The 15,591-nt window shown below is 37.9% G+C and overlaps 1 protein-coding gene across 1 annotated transcript in view; it reads left to right on the top strand.

Annotated features, from left to right (window-relative positions):
• Positions 1-15,591, top strand: part of LOC107669681 (utrophin-like) — a 252,156-nt gene that overhangs the window by 178,909 nt on the left and 57,656 nt on the right. The window contains exons 62-65 of the mRNA XM_016462031.1: positions 4,591-4,652; positions 5,347-5,421; positions 8,251-8,452; positions 10,466-10,574. Coding sequence (XP_016317517.1) covers positions 4,591-4,652; positions 5,347-5,421; positions 8,251-8,452; positions 10,466-10,574 — 448 coding nt within the window. The remainder of the gene's footprint in view (positions 1-4,590; positions 4,653-5,346; positions 5,422-8,250; positions 8,453-10,465; positions 10,575-15,591) is intronic.

Here is a 15,591-nt window from a genome sequence, read left to right as displayed (position 1 = left end):
GAGAGAGAGAGAGAGAGCGAGAGAGAGAGAGTGTGTGTGTGTGTGCTGAGATGAGAGAGCAGCAGCTAATCCTGTAAGCAGCTCAGCGCTGTCAGTGAAACACCTCTCACATCCTGTACTGTAAACCTCTGCCTGCTGCTCAGGATGCATAGAAACAAAAATGATGTAATGGTGGTTATATGGTTATATTTATATATATATACTGTATATATATAATTTTATTTTTATTTTTTCTCTCTTTGTGCTTTAAACATTTACTCTACCTTTCAAAAATATAGGGTCAGTTTTTTGTTTTCTTATGAAAAAAAATATTTCTTTTTTTAGGTATTAAATTGATCAAAAGTGACAGTCAAGACAATTAAAAATGTTTCAAAAGATTTCTATTTTAAATAAATGCTGTTCTCATTTGAGCATTTTGTTAATCAAAAAAATCCTGAAAAAATGTTCATCAGCATATCAGCATATTAGAATGATTTCTGAAGATCATGTGACACTGAAGACTGGAGTAATGATGCTGAAAATTCAGCTTTGATCGCAGGAATAAATTACATTTTATTATATATTCAAATTGATTTTTTTTTTATTGTAATATTTCACAATATTTCTGTTTTTAATGTATTTTTTGATCAAATAATTGCAGCCTTGCTAATGATAAGAGACTTCTTTCTAAAACATTACAAAACATTGCAACCCCATGAATGCTAGTGTAAGTAGCCATTTCACTACAGCACTTGCTGGAATTTAGATACAAACCCTTAACAGAATATAGCTGTAGACAGTGAGGCAGCTGACTGTGGTTTTGTAGATGATGACACTTCTTCGCTGTTGTCCTGCTGTAGTTGTTTATTTCAGCTGTTTGCAGTAACCAGTTCAATTACGGCCCAGAGCACAGACATCCAAACATCCCTGAACACCGCGTTCCTCACTGATCCTGCTGAAAATCAATTTGTGTGACAGAACAATCATCCGCCATCACCTGGCTCCTTGCATGCGTCAGTAAAGCTGAGCCCTGAACGTCCATCAGGGTCTGTTTAAAGTTGCAGGTGTCTGCGGCTCAGTTTGAGCCATCCGGCGATAGCAGCGGAGCGGAGAGAACCTCTCATCAACATGTGAATGAGTCATGAATGAGATGACGAGGTTCCCTCAACACCTGCTGACAGCCTCTGTCCCAGCATCCCTCAGGAGCTGCCATGTCTGTCTCTGCTAAACAGGAACTCAGTTAGACATAAGCCCCTTTCACACATACAGTCTTTACTGGTAAATTACCTGTAAATGAATGTTAAGAGATCATGTGTGAACCGTACCTTTTAAAAAATATGAGAAGTTGTAAAATTACCAGTAAATTAATGGTAATGTGCTCCGTGTGAACGCAGCACAAGATTACCGGTATGAGCACAACGAGTTCAGAACACGCTCGCGTAGACTTCCTCTCTGGGCCAATCAGAGCATGCTGATGCAGTTGATGCATTTACACCGCGCTGTTTAGGACAGTCAAAGAAAAGTCGTCTAATAGGATGTCTCTGGGCCAAAAGCAGCTGCATGAATGTGAACGTTTGACACAAATGAAAACATCTTCAGAAACACTGACCGCATACACCCCTCCATGTTGACAAACACAACACCGGGACGCACAGACGTTTAGAGGTCATTTCTGGTTAATGATGTCACAGAATATACCAGTAATTTGGAACCGATGTGTGCTTTACCGGTAAAAAGATGGAACGCCGTTGCCTGAACAGCTCATTTTTGTATTTACCGGTAAAGTCGTTCCGGTAATTTTACAGCAATTTACTGGTATTACTGTGTGAAATGTGAAATGAAATTGAAATGTGGTGTTGGCCTCAAGATTATATCCACTCCAGACATTATTCAGCATGAAATTTTTGGTGGTTAATTCTGAAATAGTTCATGCAAAAATAAAAATTGTCATGCCATCCCAGATGTGTGACTTTCCTCCTCCTGCAGAACACAAACTTTTAGATTATTTCAGAAATATTTCAGCTCTGAAGGAACAATGAAAGCGAATGTTGACCAACTTTGCAGCTCAAAAAAGCACGTAAAGGCAACATATCAGTGGTTTAATGCACATTTTATGAACCGATCTAATCTGTTTTGAAAAAGTGAAAGTGAAAGGGACGTGACATGTGGCCAAGTATGGTGACCCATACTAGGAATTAGTGCTCTGCATTTATCCCATCCGAAGTGCACACACACAGCAGTGAACACACACACACCGTGAACACACACACGGAGCAGTGGGCAGCCATTTATGCTGCGGCGCCCGGGGAGCAGTTGGGGGTTCGGTGCCTTGCTCAAGGGCACCTCAGTCGTGGTATTAAAGGTGGGAGAGAGCGCTGTACATTCACTCCCCCTACCTACAATCCCTGCCGGTACGAGACTCGAACCCGCAACCTTTGGGTTACGAGTCGGACTCTCTAACCATTAGGCCACGACTTCCCCTTTTGGCTTTGTGCTGAGAACGGACCAAAATGTGTCCTATTTTATAAATTTTATAAATGAAATCCGCAGTCATTTTGGCAAACATGATTTCAAGCTTGATTGATTTTTTGATCAAATTTTTGATTTTGTCAATATTTATTCTGAAGAAAGAAAAACATGTATAGCAATGAAAGCCAAAATATGAATTGTCATGAATGTATATTTACAGAGTGATCCACTGTTTTGTAGAAGCGGTTCAAAATGCCAATTTTCACCTGAGATTCAGAGCCAAATTACAGGGGAGTAAAAATCCTTTTGGCTTTGTGCTGAGAACGGACCAAAATGTGTCCTATTTTATAAATTTTATAAATGAAATCCGCAGTCATTTTGGCAAACATGATTTCAAGCTTGATTACACTTCCTCGCACCATCTAGCTCTGCTCATGCTTCAGATGCTAAGATGACAAGCTTGAATCATGAGCTTGCAGCAACAAGTTGTATGGTGAAATTACATTATAGCGTACATACTGTTTTTCCAGTCCTGCTCACTCCACTGCAGGTTGGAGTTAAACTGTGCTGGAAAGTGGACCTTCAGGAGCAGGATCGATACTGATTAAATCAAAACAGAGTTTTGGTCACCATTCACTGGCATTGTATATACCTACAGAGGTATTTTTTCTAAAATTGTATCTAAGAATGTAATTGGGTCATTCTGTGTCAAATCAACCAAATTTCAGAAACTTCCCTGGCTCAAATTTTTGATTTTGTCAATATTTATTCTGAAGAAAGAAAAACATGTATAGCAATGAAAGCCAAAATATGAATTGTCATGAATGTATATTTACAGAGTGATCCACTGTTTTGTAGAAGCGGTTCAAAATGCCAATTTTCACCTGAGATTCAGAGCCAAATTACAGGGGAGTAAAAATGAGGGCAAACATGGCAGCATTATATTTTTACACATAGACTGGGAGGTCTGTTAGTAAAATCTGTTGACGTCAGCAATCTTTATTGCATTATTGAATGCAATAAATGGTGCCCATTCAAAAAAAAAAAAGGTGAAAAAGCATGTTTCAAGGTTTTTTTCTGAGACCATATAAGGCCTTAAAAATGAAGATGCCAAAAGGAAAGTCTGTTAAGATCCAATATCTAAAAAGGCATTAAGATATCTTTAATACTTCTTGAGTTAACATAAATGCAAACTTTGGAGAAAAACGTGAAACATACATTGTGTATACTTCATTTGTGTATTTCTTTCACCAGAATAAATATGAACAAAATCAGTCATTTGAGCTGGGGACCTCTGGTTGAGTTGACATGGAATGACCCTATTACTGATTGTTACTGGATAGAGAGTGAAGTGTCAGCATTGAGTGGCAAATGTGTAGGATATCTGTGGAAAATATGAGTTGCTTTTGCTCTTGTAAAACTGGCAAACACATTGCTAAGATGATCTGTGTGGCGGTTACTTACTGACCCAAGTCCCTATGGTATTCTATGAGTCCCTATCATATTCTAGTCTCTAGATATGGCTCTAATTTGGACTGTTTTATCATCTGTCAGGCAGACATTTCCATCCAGATTACTTAGAAGAGTAGACGTAATAGCTCAGGGGTTTGTTGAAATCACTAATCTTAAATATGAGTAGTAGTTTCCTATGAAACGCAAAGTTGTTTTCCTCCACAGGGTGCCAATACCCATATTGAGCTCATTTAAGTCACTAAGGGATTTGTGTTTTATTAAGCCCAGTGCACGCTGTATGATTTTGAGCACAATATTGTAAGGGATTTCTTTTTTTTTTTTTTTTGTCTTTGATTGCAGTGTGATGTTCACTGGCAAGCTAAAAGCAAAAGCTTCTGGATGGATCTGTTAGCTCACATCTGTCCCGAACTAAATGAAATGGATAGCACAAAGAGTCCAGTGCATACACACACAGTCAGAACCGATTTAAGACACGTCTTCCTGCTTCTATGAGCTCTGCCTCCATTTCTGCTCTAGACCTTTATCTCGTCCGTTTGCTATTTTTCCTTCATTCTTTCTCATTCAGCTCAGTCATTCACCCCTAAACCTTTTTGTGTCCAAAATCGCATCTCTTTCACAAACACACACGATAACAACAGACTGTTTGACCCTCTCTGTTGTCTTCTGCAGTCATCAGAGTCAGACGACGTTCTGGGACCATCCCAAGATGACCGAGCTCTATCATTCTCTATGTAAGTGACTCAAACACACATACAGAGATCCACGTCTTACCGGCCGCTGAGAGCAGCTCAAGTCTCACTAAAATACACAGCTGAATAAATACTGGACAGCATCCGTCCGCAGAGGCCTGCTGTCGGTGTGTGTGTCTGTGTTTGCTGTCTCTGCAAGGCAGGAAACCTCTAGAGTCACCACACACTCACACTCACACACACTCACTCACACACACTGACACACACAGACACACACACAGACACAGACACAGACACAGACACAGACACACACACACACACACACACACACACACACACACACACAGACACACTCACACACACACACACACACACACTAACCGTATATTACCTTTACACTTTGTTACATGTATACACACTCATTAACACAGACCTTTTTTTTTTGCATTTTATGTCCTTGTTGTTGTGAAATATTTAATGAAATGCTGCCGTTTATAACTCTGTTGTCAAGTTCAGTTTGTGAATGTAGATTGTGTCAGATGGTGTGCTGTTTATGGTTATCACATGTCACGAATCATTAAAAATAACAGACTTAAAAGAACGGAATTCATCCGTGAATCTAACATCTTTTTCACACATTGAACATTCCTATTCTGACTCAGTTCAAGGCAGTTCAGTTCAGTTTACAGCCTTGGTGTTTACTTTTCTAGCACTTTCTCTTCTGTTTTTTTTTTAGCTGACCTCAACAACGTGCGGTTCTCCGCGTACAGGACGGCTATGAAGATCCGCCGGCTGCAGAAAGCACTCTGCTGTAAGTCTCTGTTTGTGTGTGTGTGTGTGTGTGTGTGTGTGTGTGTGTGTTAAATGATTAGAGCTGCATGCTTGCATCGCCTCACTCCACCGGCTCAATTAACTCAGAGAGGCCCAATTAACCGCACAAAGAGAATGAGTTAGGAGCGTGTGTGTACGTGATCTCCTCATTCCTCTGCCTCCATGCCTCACGTCCTCTTCATTTGCATGTGTTTGTTTCTTGAGTTGTTAATTGGTCTCATTAAAAAGTGTAAACAGGGAATATGGCATCCATCGCTCCATCAAAGATGAATAGTGTTGATCGTTCAGACACTGACACAGTGTCCTAACAGCGTGACACGATGAAGTGACAAGCAATAAAACTTCCATGTTAATCTGTACGTTTGCCTTAACCGGCTGTGAACACTAACAAGACATTTCGTCAGAAGCTTCTATTTCTTATCTAGTTTCTATTTCCGTAGCTCTGCCCACAAAGAATTGTGCATATATTAAATAAATGCAATATATATGCAATGATTATCCTAATAATGGCTAATGTATTATGATTCTTACAGGTTTTGTTCATCAAGACAATCTCGAGAAATGAACAGAACTTTTAAAGCCTAAAAAGAATTGCCGGAAGTAAAAAACGAATCAAAGGCTAGAAATGAACTACACCATGGTCACATGACTTCCAACAACTCTTTCAGTCTATATTTATAAAGCATCTTCACTGAAACTTTGCATTAGAATAATTTGTAAGAGTGTGAGTGTACGTTTCTTTTTTTCTGTTCAGCATGATGTTTAATGTCCTAACAAATAGTGTAGTCCCATTTAGACCCTTGTTAGCAGTCGCCTTTTTCAAGACAAGTAAAACAGTCCTGAGGTTGATTTCCTGATGTATTTTATGTTGTAGGATAAAACATGAACATGCCTGAAGTAACATTGTTACTTCAGGCATTTAACCAAAAACCCATTGACTTCAAGATGGTGCAAAACTCATTTCTGGTTTTTAGGACTCATTTCTGCAGTCCAGCGCTTCAGGTGCTGTTCACAAAGGATGTGAGGCAGTATCTTTAACCGCAAAAACACAGGCATTTAATGGCCAAAAGCATCCATTTGATACATTAATCAACAATTAAAAATAGTGCATGGGGAATAGGCCTACGTGAAAATCAATCCATACGAGCACCTACTGTGATGAGTCCGGTGGATTTCAGAGAGGTTTGAGGTTGTTTGAAAGTGAAAAGTGAAAAGTAACTTGTAAAAGTAAAGTGTAAACTGTGAATAATAGGCTACAACAGAGCAGCCTCTGCAGTAGCGATGCATCCACACATGGCCACTATCGTGAAACGATTCACAACCCAGAGTTTCCCGATTTAAAGGGACAGTTCACCCAAAAATTTAAATTAGCCCATGATTTACTCACCCTCAAGGCATCCTAGGTGTATATGACTTTCTTCTTTCAGACGAACACAATCAGAGTTGTATTAAAAAATGTCCTGGCTGTTCCAAGCTTTATAATGGCAGTGAATGGGTGTTGAGATTTTGAAGTCCAATAAAGTGTGTCCATCCATCATAAAAAGTACTCTACATGGCTCCGGGGGGTTAATAAAGGCCTTCAGAAGCGTGTCGATGTGTTTTTGTAAGAAAAACATCCTTATTTAAAACTTTATAAACTGTAATCTCTAGCTTCCGCTAACTGTCATACGCGCGTTCATGAAAGAGTTGGCATCCAGCGGATGATGTAGGTGTAGCGTAAGCTCCGGTGAGAATGTGCTAGTCTCGCGAGAACCAAGTTCTGTTTACAGCAAAGGAAAACCAGTCCCCTCTTTCTTTACAGATCCCACATTTTGATCTCTCCTCTGTGCTCCCGAGTTCGTCACTTCTCATCGGAGCTTACGCTACTCGTGCGTCCTACTTCATCTGCTAGAACGTCACTCTCTCGTGAACACGCGTACGCCAGTTAGTGGAACCGAGAGATTATGGTTTATAAAGTTTTAAATATGGATATTTTTCTTTCACAAATGCCCATATCACTGCCATTATAAAGCTTGGAAGAGCCAGGACACTTTTTTAATAAAGCTCTGATTGTGTTCGTCTGAAAGAAGAAAGTCATATACACCTAGGATGCCTTGAGGGTGAGTAAATCATGGGCTAATTTTAATTTTTGGGTGAACTATCCCTTTAATAGCATCTGTGCAACTTCAGTAGCAAAAGACAAACAAACAAAAAAACGGTTAATCCAGTTGGTAAATTCAGTTCATTTCAGCGAGTCAATCCAAACCTCAAGTGATTTAAAAACATTGCTCAAAACTGTTCATTGATGAACTCAAATGACATTTCTCTTAAATAATTTAAGAAAATATGACTGTTTATGACTGTATTGCTACATAGTCACTTTGTGGTAAATATGCCCTTTAATATCTTTTTAATTACTTTAATTATTATTTAATTATTCATTCAATTTTTATAATTGGGTTTTCCAATATATGAGTAAAACTAAGTCTGTGGTAAATATAAATTTAACATTTTATAAAATGAATGAAACTGATACTTGAACATTTTACAATACAACTTAATTTACACACACTCATACTGCAAACCAAATTTAGAAGCAGTTATGTTTATTTTTGAAAACATGTTAACTACTGTACATAAGGTGTTTGCAATTTATGTTGTAGAACAAAACGTCCAAGTATCATGACGTTATGTGTACCACAGGCTTTATTTTACTCATAAGCCCCATCACAAAACCTCATAGGAATATCTCAAGAGACCCATGGTGAATTAGTCTTACACATGATTTTGAGTTCAGTGAAGACCAACATTGTCTCTCTCTGTGTCTCAGTGGATCTGTTGGATCTGAGTGTGGCTCAGACCATGTTCCAGCAGCACAAGTTGACGGTAAACTCCCAGCAGCTGACGGTTCCTGAGGTCATCAACTGCCTGACGTCTGTGTATGATGGACTGGAGCAGGAGCACAAAGACCTGGTCAACGTCCCGCTCTGTGTGGACATGTGTCTCAACTGGCTGCTCAATGTCTACGACACGTACGTATTGCACTCTTGCGCTGTCTCTACACCAGACATGTGGCACGTTATGACACAACAACACTAGATGGCTCACATTATGACCAGAATGATGCACATCTTTACTTGACGAACACCGTTACAATTTTTGGCACAGCTGTTCCAGTCATTTTATTTTCCGTGTCCATTTGAAAACTTATGTTTTGATTTAGAAATATCATAAACTGATTGCTAAGACTTTATTATTCATTATATATATCTACATCAGACTCACATAAAAATAAGCTCAGGATGGTCTACTCATCAGCTTATGTTTCTAATCATATGCATATTATGGAAGCCCGTTTCCGCCACTGAAAAAAAGATAAAACAAGGTAATTGCAACTATTTATCTCGCAATTATGATTGACATTTTTTTTTTTTTTTTTTTCGCAATTGCGAGTTTACATCTCGCAATTCTGACTCTTTTTTTTTTCCGCAATTTCGAGTTTACATCTCGCAATTTAAAATTTTTTTTTTCGCAATTGCGAGTTTACATCTCGCAATTCTGACTTTTTTTTCGCAATTTCGAGTTTACATCTCGCAATTCTGACTTTTTTTTTTTCTTAGTTCAGAGTTTACATCTCGCAATTCTGACTTTTTTTTTTTTTTTCCCCAATTTCGAGTTTACATCTCGCAATTCTGACTTTTTTTTTTTTTTTCGCAATTCCGAGTTTACATCTCGCAATTCTGACTTTTTTTCTCAGAAATGTGATATAAGCTTGCATTTGCGAGTTATAAAGTCAGAATTGCGAGTTTGCATCATGCAATTCTGAGAAAAAAAGACAGAATTGTGAGATGTAAACTCACAGTTGTGAAAAAAGTCAGAGTTTATATCACACAATTCTAACTTTATTTCTCAAAATTGCAACATTTTCCTCACAATTGCAAGTTTGCATCTCGCAAAAGTTGTGTGATATAAACTCGCAATTGGGAGTTATAAAGTCTGAATTGTGAGATATAAACAAGCAGTTCTGACTTTTTTTCTCGCAATTGCAACTTTATATAATGCAATTCTGAGAAAAAAGTCAAGATAAAATGTCACAATTACCTTTTTTTTCTTTTTATTCAGTGGCAAAAACTGGCTTCCATAGCATATGGGTCAAAGACGAAAAAGGGTTTAAGCATAAAAACAATAGGTGTAATACTGCTTTAAATTGTTGTTGTTTTTCCCCAAAAAATGTAAAAAGTTTTCTGTTTAATTTAATTGCAATTTTGTTTTTGTTTTTCCGAGCAAAAAATAAATATCATACATTTTTCCCTGATTTACAGAAGACACCCACTAAAATGTCATTCAGTGTAACAATCTTGTCAGGCATATTTACAACAAAAATCAGTTTATGACATGTTAAAAAACTAATTACTTTCACCCCAAATACTAATTAGTTGTAAAAAAATTTTTATTTTTTTATTTGACACTATCCTAGATTTTGCCCATTTGTCAGTAAGAATTTTTTACTAATTTAAAACACAATACAATTTAATATGTTCCCTTATTCTTTTATATATTTTAATATGTACAAGTCAGAATAAGCCTGTTGTTTATTCTCCAAAAACTTATTTGAAACCTTAAATGTAGACACTTACATTTAATGTGCTTTCTATGGACATAAAATCACTTTTGTCAATTTATTTTGATGCGGACATCTTAACATCTTTGACCCATATGCAGTTGTGCAAATAATAACATTAAAGTTGTTTCATTGTTCTGAATATTTTTAAGTCAGTGCATTCCCGTTGTGAATCAGGTAGGAGACAAAGAAATCCCCTCGTTTTGCTGAAGGCTCGCCTGGCGCTCACAGGTGATTGATGTGTTGTGGTGTATTTCAGATCCCCTCAAGCTGCGACCTTGGATGCTTCCAACATAGACTCAGTGTTATACAAACTAAACACTACTAAAATGTATTCCCTAATCGATAATGGGCAGATGTATAGTATTGTCATGTGCTTATAGCTGCTTCTTTCTCTTAGCCACAATGTTTTTGTATGCCACAGGGGTCGCAGTGGGAAAATTCGAGTTCTGTCCATGAAGATTGGTCTTCTCTCTCTTTGTAAGGGTCACCTGGAGGAGAAATACAAATGTAAGCTCTTTTTCATAACAAATGTTGAACCAACAACAATAACACAGTATTGTGTTCTGTTTTACTAACATCATAACCGGAAGTGAGAATCAAATGATAATCGTATCATGAACATATCATGTTAATCCAATCTGAAAAGACTTGGTGGCCAACTTGATTTTCAAGCTGATAACCCCATTAGAAAAAAAAAAAACTCACACATTAATGTATATTCATTCATATACATATGTGACGGGTATATTTGTAGCAATAGCCAAAAATACATTGTATGGGTCAAAATGATCGATTTTTCTTTTATGCCAAAAATCATTAGGATATTAAGTAAAGATCATGTTCCATGAAGATATTTTGTAAATTTCCTACTGTAAATATATTAAAACATCATTTTTTATTAGTAATATGCATTGCTAAGGACTTCATTCGGACAACTTTAAAGGCAATTTTCTCAGTATTTAGATTTTTTTGCACCCTCAGATTCCAGATTTTCAAATAGTTGTATCTCGACCAAATATCGTCCTATCCTAACAAACCATATATGTATATGTATAAATCTCAATTTCCAAAAATTTACACTTATGACTGGTTTTGTTGTCCAGGGTCACATATATAAATTAATAAATATTAAAAACTTTTTAAATACATTGTGGAATTGAATTTGATGGGTAGCCCTTTTTCCCCTTTAATTATTAGCTAAATAATGCTGTTTACTTGTAAAAACATAATTTTACCAATAATTATCATTGAAGTATGATTTTTAAAGTAGTATATTTTGTTGTGCTAAATATAATATAAATTTTTACTCTAAATTATATGGTAATTGTTAGATTTAGCTGTATTTGGCTGAGCAGTGGTTTGGGTTGCTCGCCAATGTATTCGATTTCTCTTATACAATAAAATAAGTAAGCTTGACCAGAGTTCTTGTGGGGAGAAGAATTTATTGAAGGTAGCAGTATAGCAGGTCTTCAACAGAGATGTTAACTTGTTGGTCTTCAAAATATCTTAACCCTTGTAAGGGGCCGTTTACAGGACAACGTTTTCAGCCAAGAACGGGAAACTTTTTATGTGTTTTGCCTGTTCGTTTACACGACAACGGTCCGAAAATGCATATTTTTGAAAACGGGTTTCAAAGTGCAAGTTTTCGAAAACGCCACCGTTATCGTTTCTGTGTAAAAACCCAAAACGGTAATCTTTGAAAACGGTGATGTCATGCGCACAGTAGTACGTGTTAGGTATGTAGACATGCGCAGTACGTGTCGATTTTAAAGGCAAGCGCGAACAAACATACACAACAATGGCGGAGTACATGGTACTGTTGTTGCTGCTCAAGAGTTTGCTAACGCTTCTTCAGCAAAATGTGGATTTACTTCAAAAATATTAAAACCAACAGTGGAGACGCATCATGTACAACATATAATCGTCACTTCCCTACAGGTACGGTTTACTAACAAGGTGGCAGCGCCAACTACTGGCCTGGCATACGTAATACAGCGTTTTTGGCCGTTTTCGCGGATATGTGTAAACGCAAATCGTTTTGAAAATGTTGTCGTGTATACGTGAAACTTTTTAAAAATGCAAGGGAAAAACTTTTCCGTTTTTGACTATATCGTTGTCGTGTAAACGTAGCCTAAGAATCTCAGCTTCTCCCAAAGTTCTGTCTGTGAGACAGAACTTTATACCTGAAGACAAAAGGGCTACAAACAGTAGATACTGTTAGAACCTCCCGCTGGAGATCCTGCAATCTACAAGAAGTTCCTGAGGAATGCTGTTCCTTTGTTATTATAATTGTATGGACCATTTGGTTCACACCTTTACAGACCGTTCCTGTTGATTGCGTCTGAGGCACAGTCACAATGCAAATGCATCTGACTAAAGATACACACAATCTTTCATTATTCATTTGAAACAACTATATTTTACAGAGGAAAAAATGCATGGGAAAATTGTTAATACTTAGTAAGCTTACTTTACTGAACCATTTTTACATTCTTTTTTCTTTAAAATTACAGTTTTTCTTGACATGTGTTGCATCAGTGTTGTCACTGTTAAACAAAGTTAAAGCTAGTAAAATAATTTCTGTTAATTTAAATAAAGCTGACATATAAATATTAAATGGAAAAACTTACAAAACTTACAAAATTTATAAATGTTGCATTGACAACTAACTGAAATACAATAAATTTAATTTGTAGTACTAAAATTACTAAAACTAAATCTTGCTGACTGTCTGTATCTGTATGTCTCTCTGTATCTTGCTGACTGTCTGTATCTGTATGTCTCTCTGTATCTTGCTGACTGTCTGTATCTGTATGTCTCTCTGTATCTTGCTGACTGTCTGTCTGTATCTGTATGTCTAACTGTCTGTCTGTCTGTATCTAGCTGACTGTCTGTCTGTCTGTATCTATCGGTCTGTCTGTCTGACTGTCTGTCTGTATCTAGCTGACTGTCTGTCTGTATCTATCTATCTCTCTGTATCTTGCTGACTGTCTGTCTGTATCTGTATGTCTCTCTGTATCTTGCTGACTGTCTGTATCTGTATGTCTCTCTGTATCTTGCTGACTGTCTGTCTGTATCTGTATGTCTAACTGTCTGTCTGTCTGTATCTAGCTGACTGTCTGGACTGTCTGTCTGTCTGTATCTGCCTGTCTGTCTCTATCTGGCTGTCTGTCTGTATCTACCTGACTGTCTGTCTGCATCTGTCTGTCTGTCTGTATCTATCTGACTGTCTGTCTGTGTCTACCTGACTGTCTGACTGTATGTCTGTATCTAGCTGTCTGTCTGTCTGTATCTACCTGACTGTCTGTCTGTATCTAGCTGACTGTCTGTCTGTATCTGTATGTCTTTCTGTATCTTGCTGACTGTCTGTCTGTATCTGTATGTCTCTCTGTATCTTGCTGACTGTCTGTCTGTATCTGTATGTCTAACTGTATCTTGCTGACTGTCTGTCTGTATCTGTATGTCTAACTGTCTGTCTGTCTGTATCTACCTGACTGTCTGTCTGTATCTAGCTGTCTGTCTGTCTGTCTGCATCTGTCGGACTGTCTGTATCTAGCTGACTGTCTGTCTGTCTGTATCTATCTGTCTGTATCTAGCTGACTGTCTGTCTGTCTGTATCTAGCTGACTGTCTGTCTGTATCTACCTGACTGTCTGTCTGTATCTATCTATCTGTGTGCATTTGTCTGACTGTCTGTCTGTCTGTATCTACCTGACTGTCTGTATCTAGCTGTCTGTCTGTATCTACCTGACTGTCTGTCTGCATCTGTCTGACTGTCTGTATCTACCTGACTGTCTGTCTCTAGCTGACTGTCTGTCTGTATCTACCTGACTGTCTGTCTGTATCATCTTGCTGACTGTCTGTCTGTATCTATCTGTCTGTCTGGCTGTCTGACTGTTTGTATCTACCTGACTGTCTGTCTGTATCTAGCTGTCTATCTGTCTGCATCTGTCTGACTGTCTGTATCTACCTTACTGTCTGTCTGTATCTACCTTACTGTCTGTCTGTATCTATCTGACTGTCTGTCTGTCTGTATCTATCTGTCTGTCTGTATCTGTCTGTCTGACTGTCTGTCTGTATCTAGCTGTCTGTCTGTCTGCATCTGTCTGACTGTCTGTATCTACCTGACTGTCTGTCTCTAGCTGACTGTCTGTCTGTATCTACCTGACTGTCTGTCTGCATCTGTCTGTCTGACTGACTGTCTGTATCTATCTGACTGTCTGTCTGTATCTATCTGACTGTCTGTCTGTATCTACTTGACTGCCTGTCGCTAGCTGACTGTCTGTCTGTATCTAGCTGACTGTCTGTCTGTATCTATCTGTCTGTCTGGCTGTCTGACTGTTTGTATCTACCTGACTGTCTGTCTGTATCTAGCTGACTGTATCTATCTGACTGTCTGTCTGTATCTATCTGTCTGTCTGTATCTGTCTGTCTGACTGTCTGTCTGTATCTAGCTGTCTGTCTGTCTGTCTGTCTGTCTATCTATCTATCTATCTATCTATCTATCTATCTATCTATCTATCTATCTATCTATCTATCTATCTATCTATCTATCTATCTATCTATCTATCTATCTATCTATCTATCTATCTATCTATCTATCTATCTATCTATCTATCTATCTATCTATCTATCTATCTATCTATCTATCTATCTATCTATCTATCTATCTATCTATCTATCTATCTATCTATCTATCTATCTATCTATCTATCTATCTATCTATCTATCTATCTATCTATCTATCTATCTATCTATCTATCTATCTATCTATCTATCTATCTATCTATCTATCTATCTATCTATCTATCTATCTATCTATCTATCTATCTATCTATCTATCTATCTATCTATCTATCTATCTATCTATCTATCTATCTATCTATCTATCTATCTATCTGTCTGTCTGTCTGTCTGTCTATTGTTCTATCATTGTAAGTTCTGTCCATTTGTCTGTCTAAACTGTCTTTTCATCTATCAATCTGTTTGTCAGTTCTGAGTGGTTTGATTGCTCTCTGACACAGATTGTCAAGTCTGAAATGTTTTGAAGAGAGAGAGATTGTCATTTATAAATGTGTGGGGATGAAGAGGACAGATCCAATCAGAAGTGACTGACAGGAAGAGATGTCACCTCTGGAGAGAGGAGAAAAATACAGAAAACTGGAAATAAAGGCTAGGCGTGAGTTTCAGAGGAGATGGACACATTGCTGAGCAACATTGCAGATGAAAGCTGAGAGAGGAAATAAACGAATGATGAAGACAGACGAGTGGAGGGATGACAGACAGACAGTCAGGACAGTGTCACACCTGAAGCTCTTTACAGTCCCTCAGCGCTGATGGATGGAATCACCCAAACGTTCAGTTTCTCTGGTTGCTCATGGGTGTCTGATGGGAAATGTAATAGCACAAAACACGTCAACAGGTCAGAGTTCAGAGCAGTAGGTTATGACATCACAGCCTCAACAAAGTGTAGATCTGCAGGCATCCATTGTCTCAGACGTGCTCTGTGTGAGTGTGTGTGTGTGTGTGTGTGTGTGTGTGTGTGTGT

The sequence above is a fragment of the Sinocyclocheilus anshuiensis genome, unplaced genomic scaffold, assembly GCF_001515605.1.
Source record: "Sinocyclocheilus anshuiensis isolate Anshui unplaced genomic scaffold, SAMN03320099.WGS_v1.1 scaffold416, whole genome shotgun sequence".
Classification (NCBI taxonomy): Eukaryota; Metazoa; Chordata; class Actinopteri; order Cypriniformes; family Cyprinidae; genus Sinocyclocheilus; species Sinocyclocheilus anshuiensis.
Note: the sequence above shows the minus strand (reverse complement) of the source record. Positions and strands in the feature narration are given on the sequence as shown.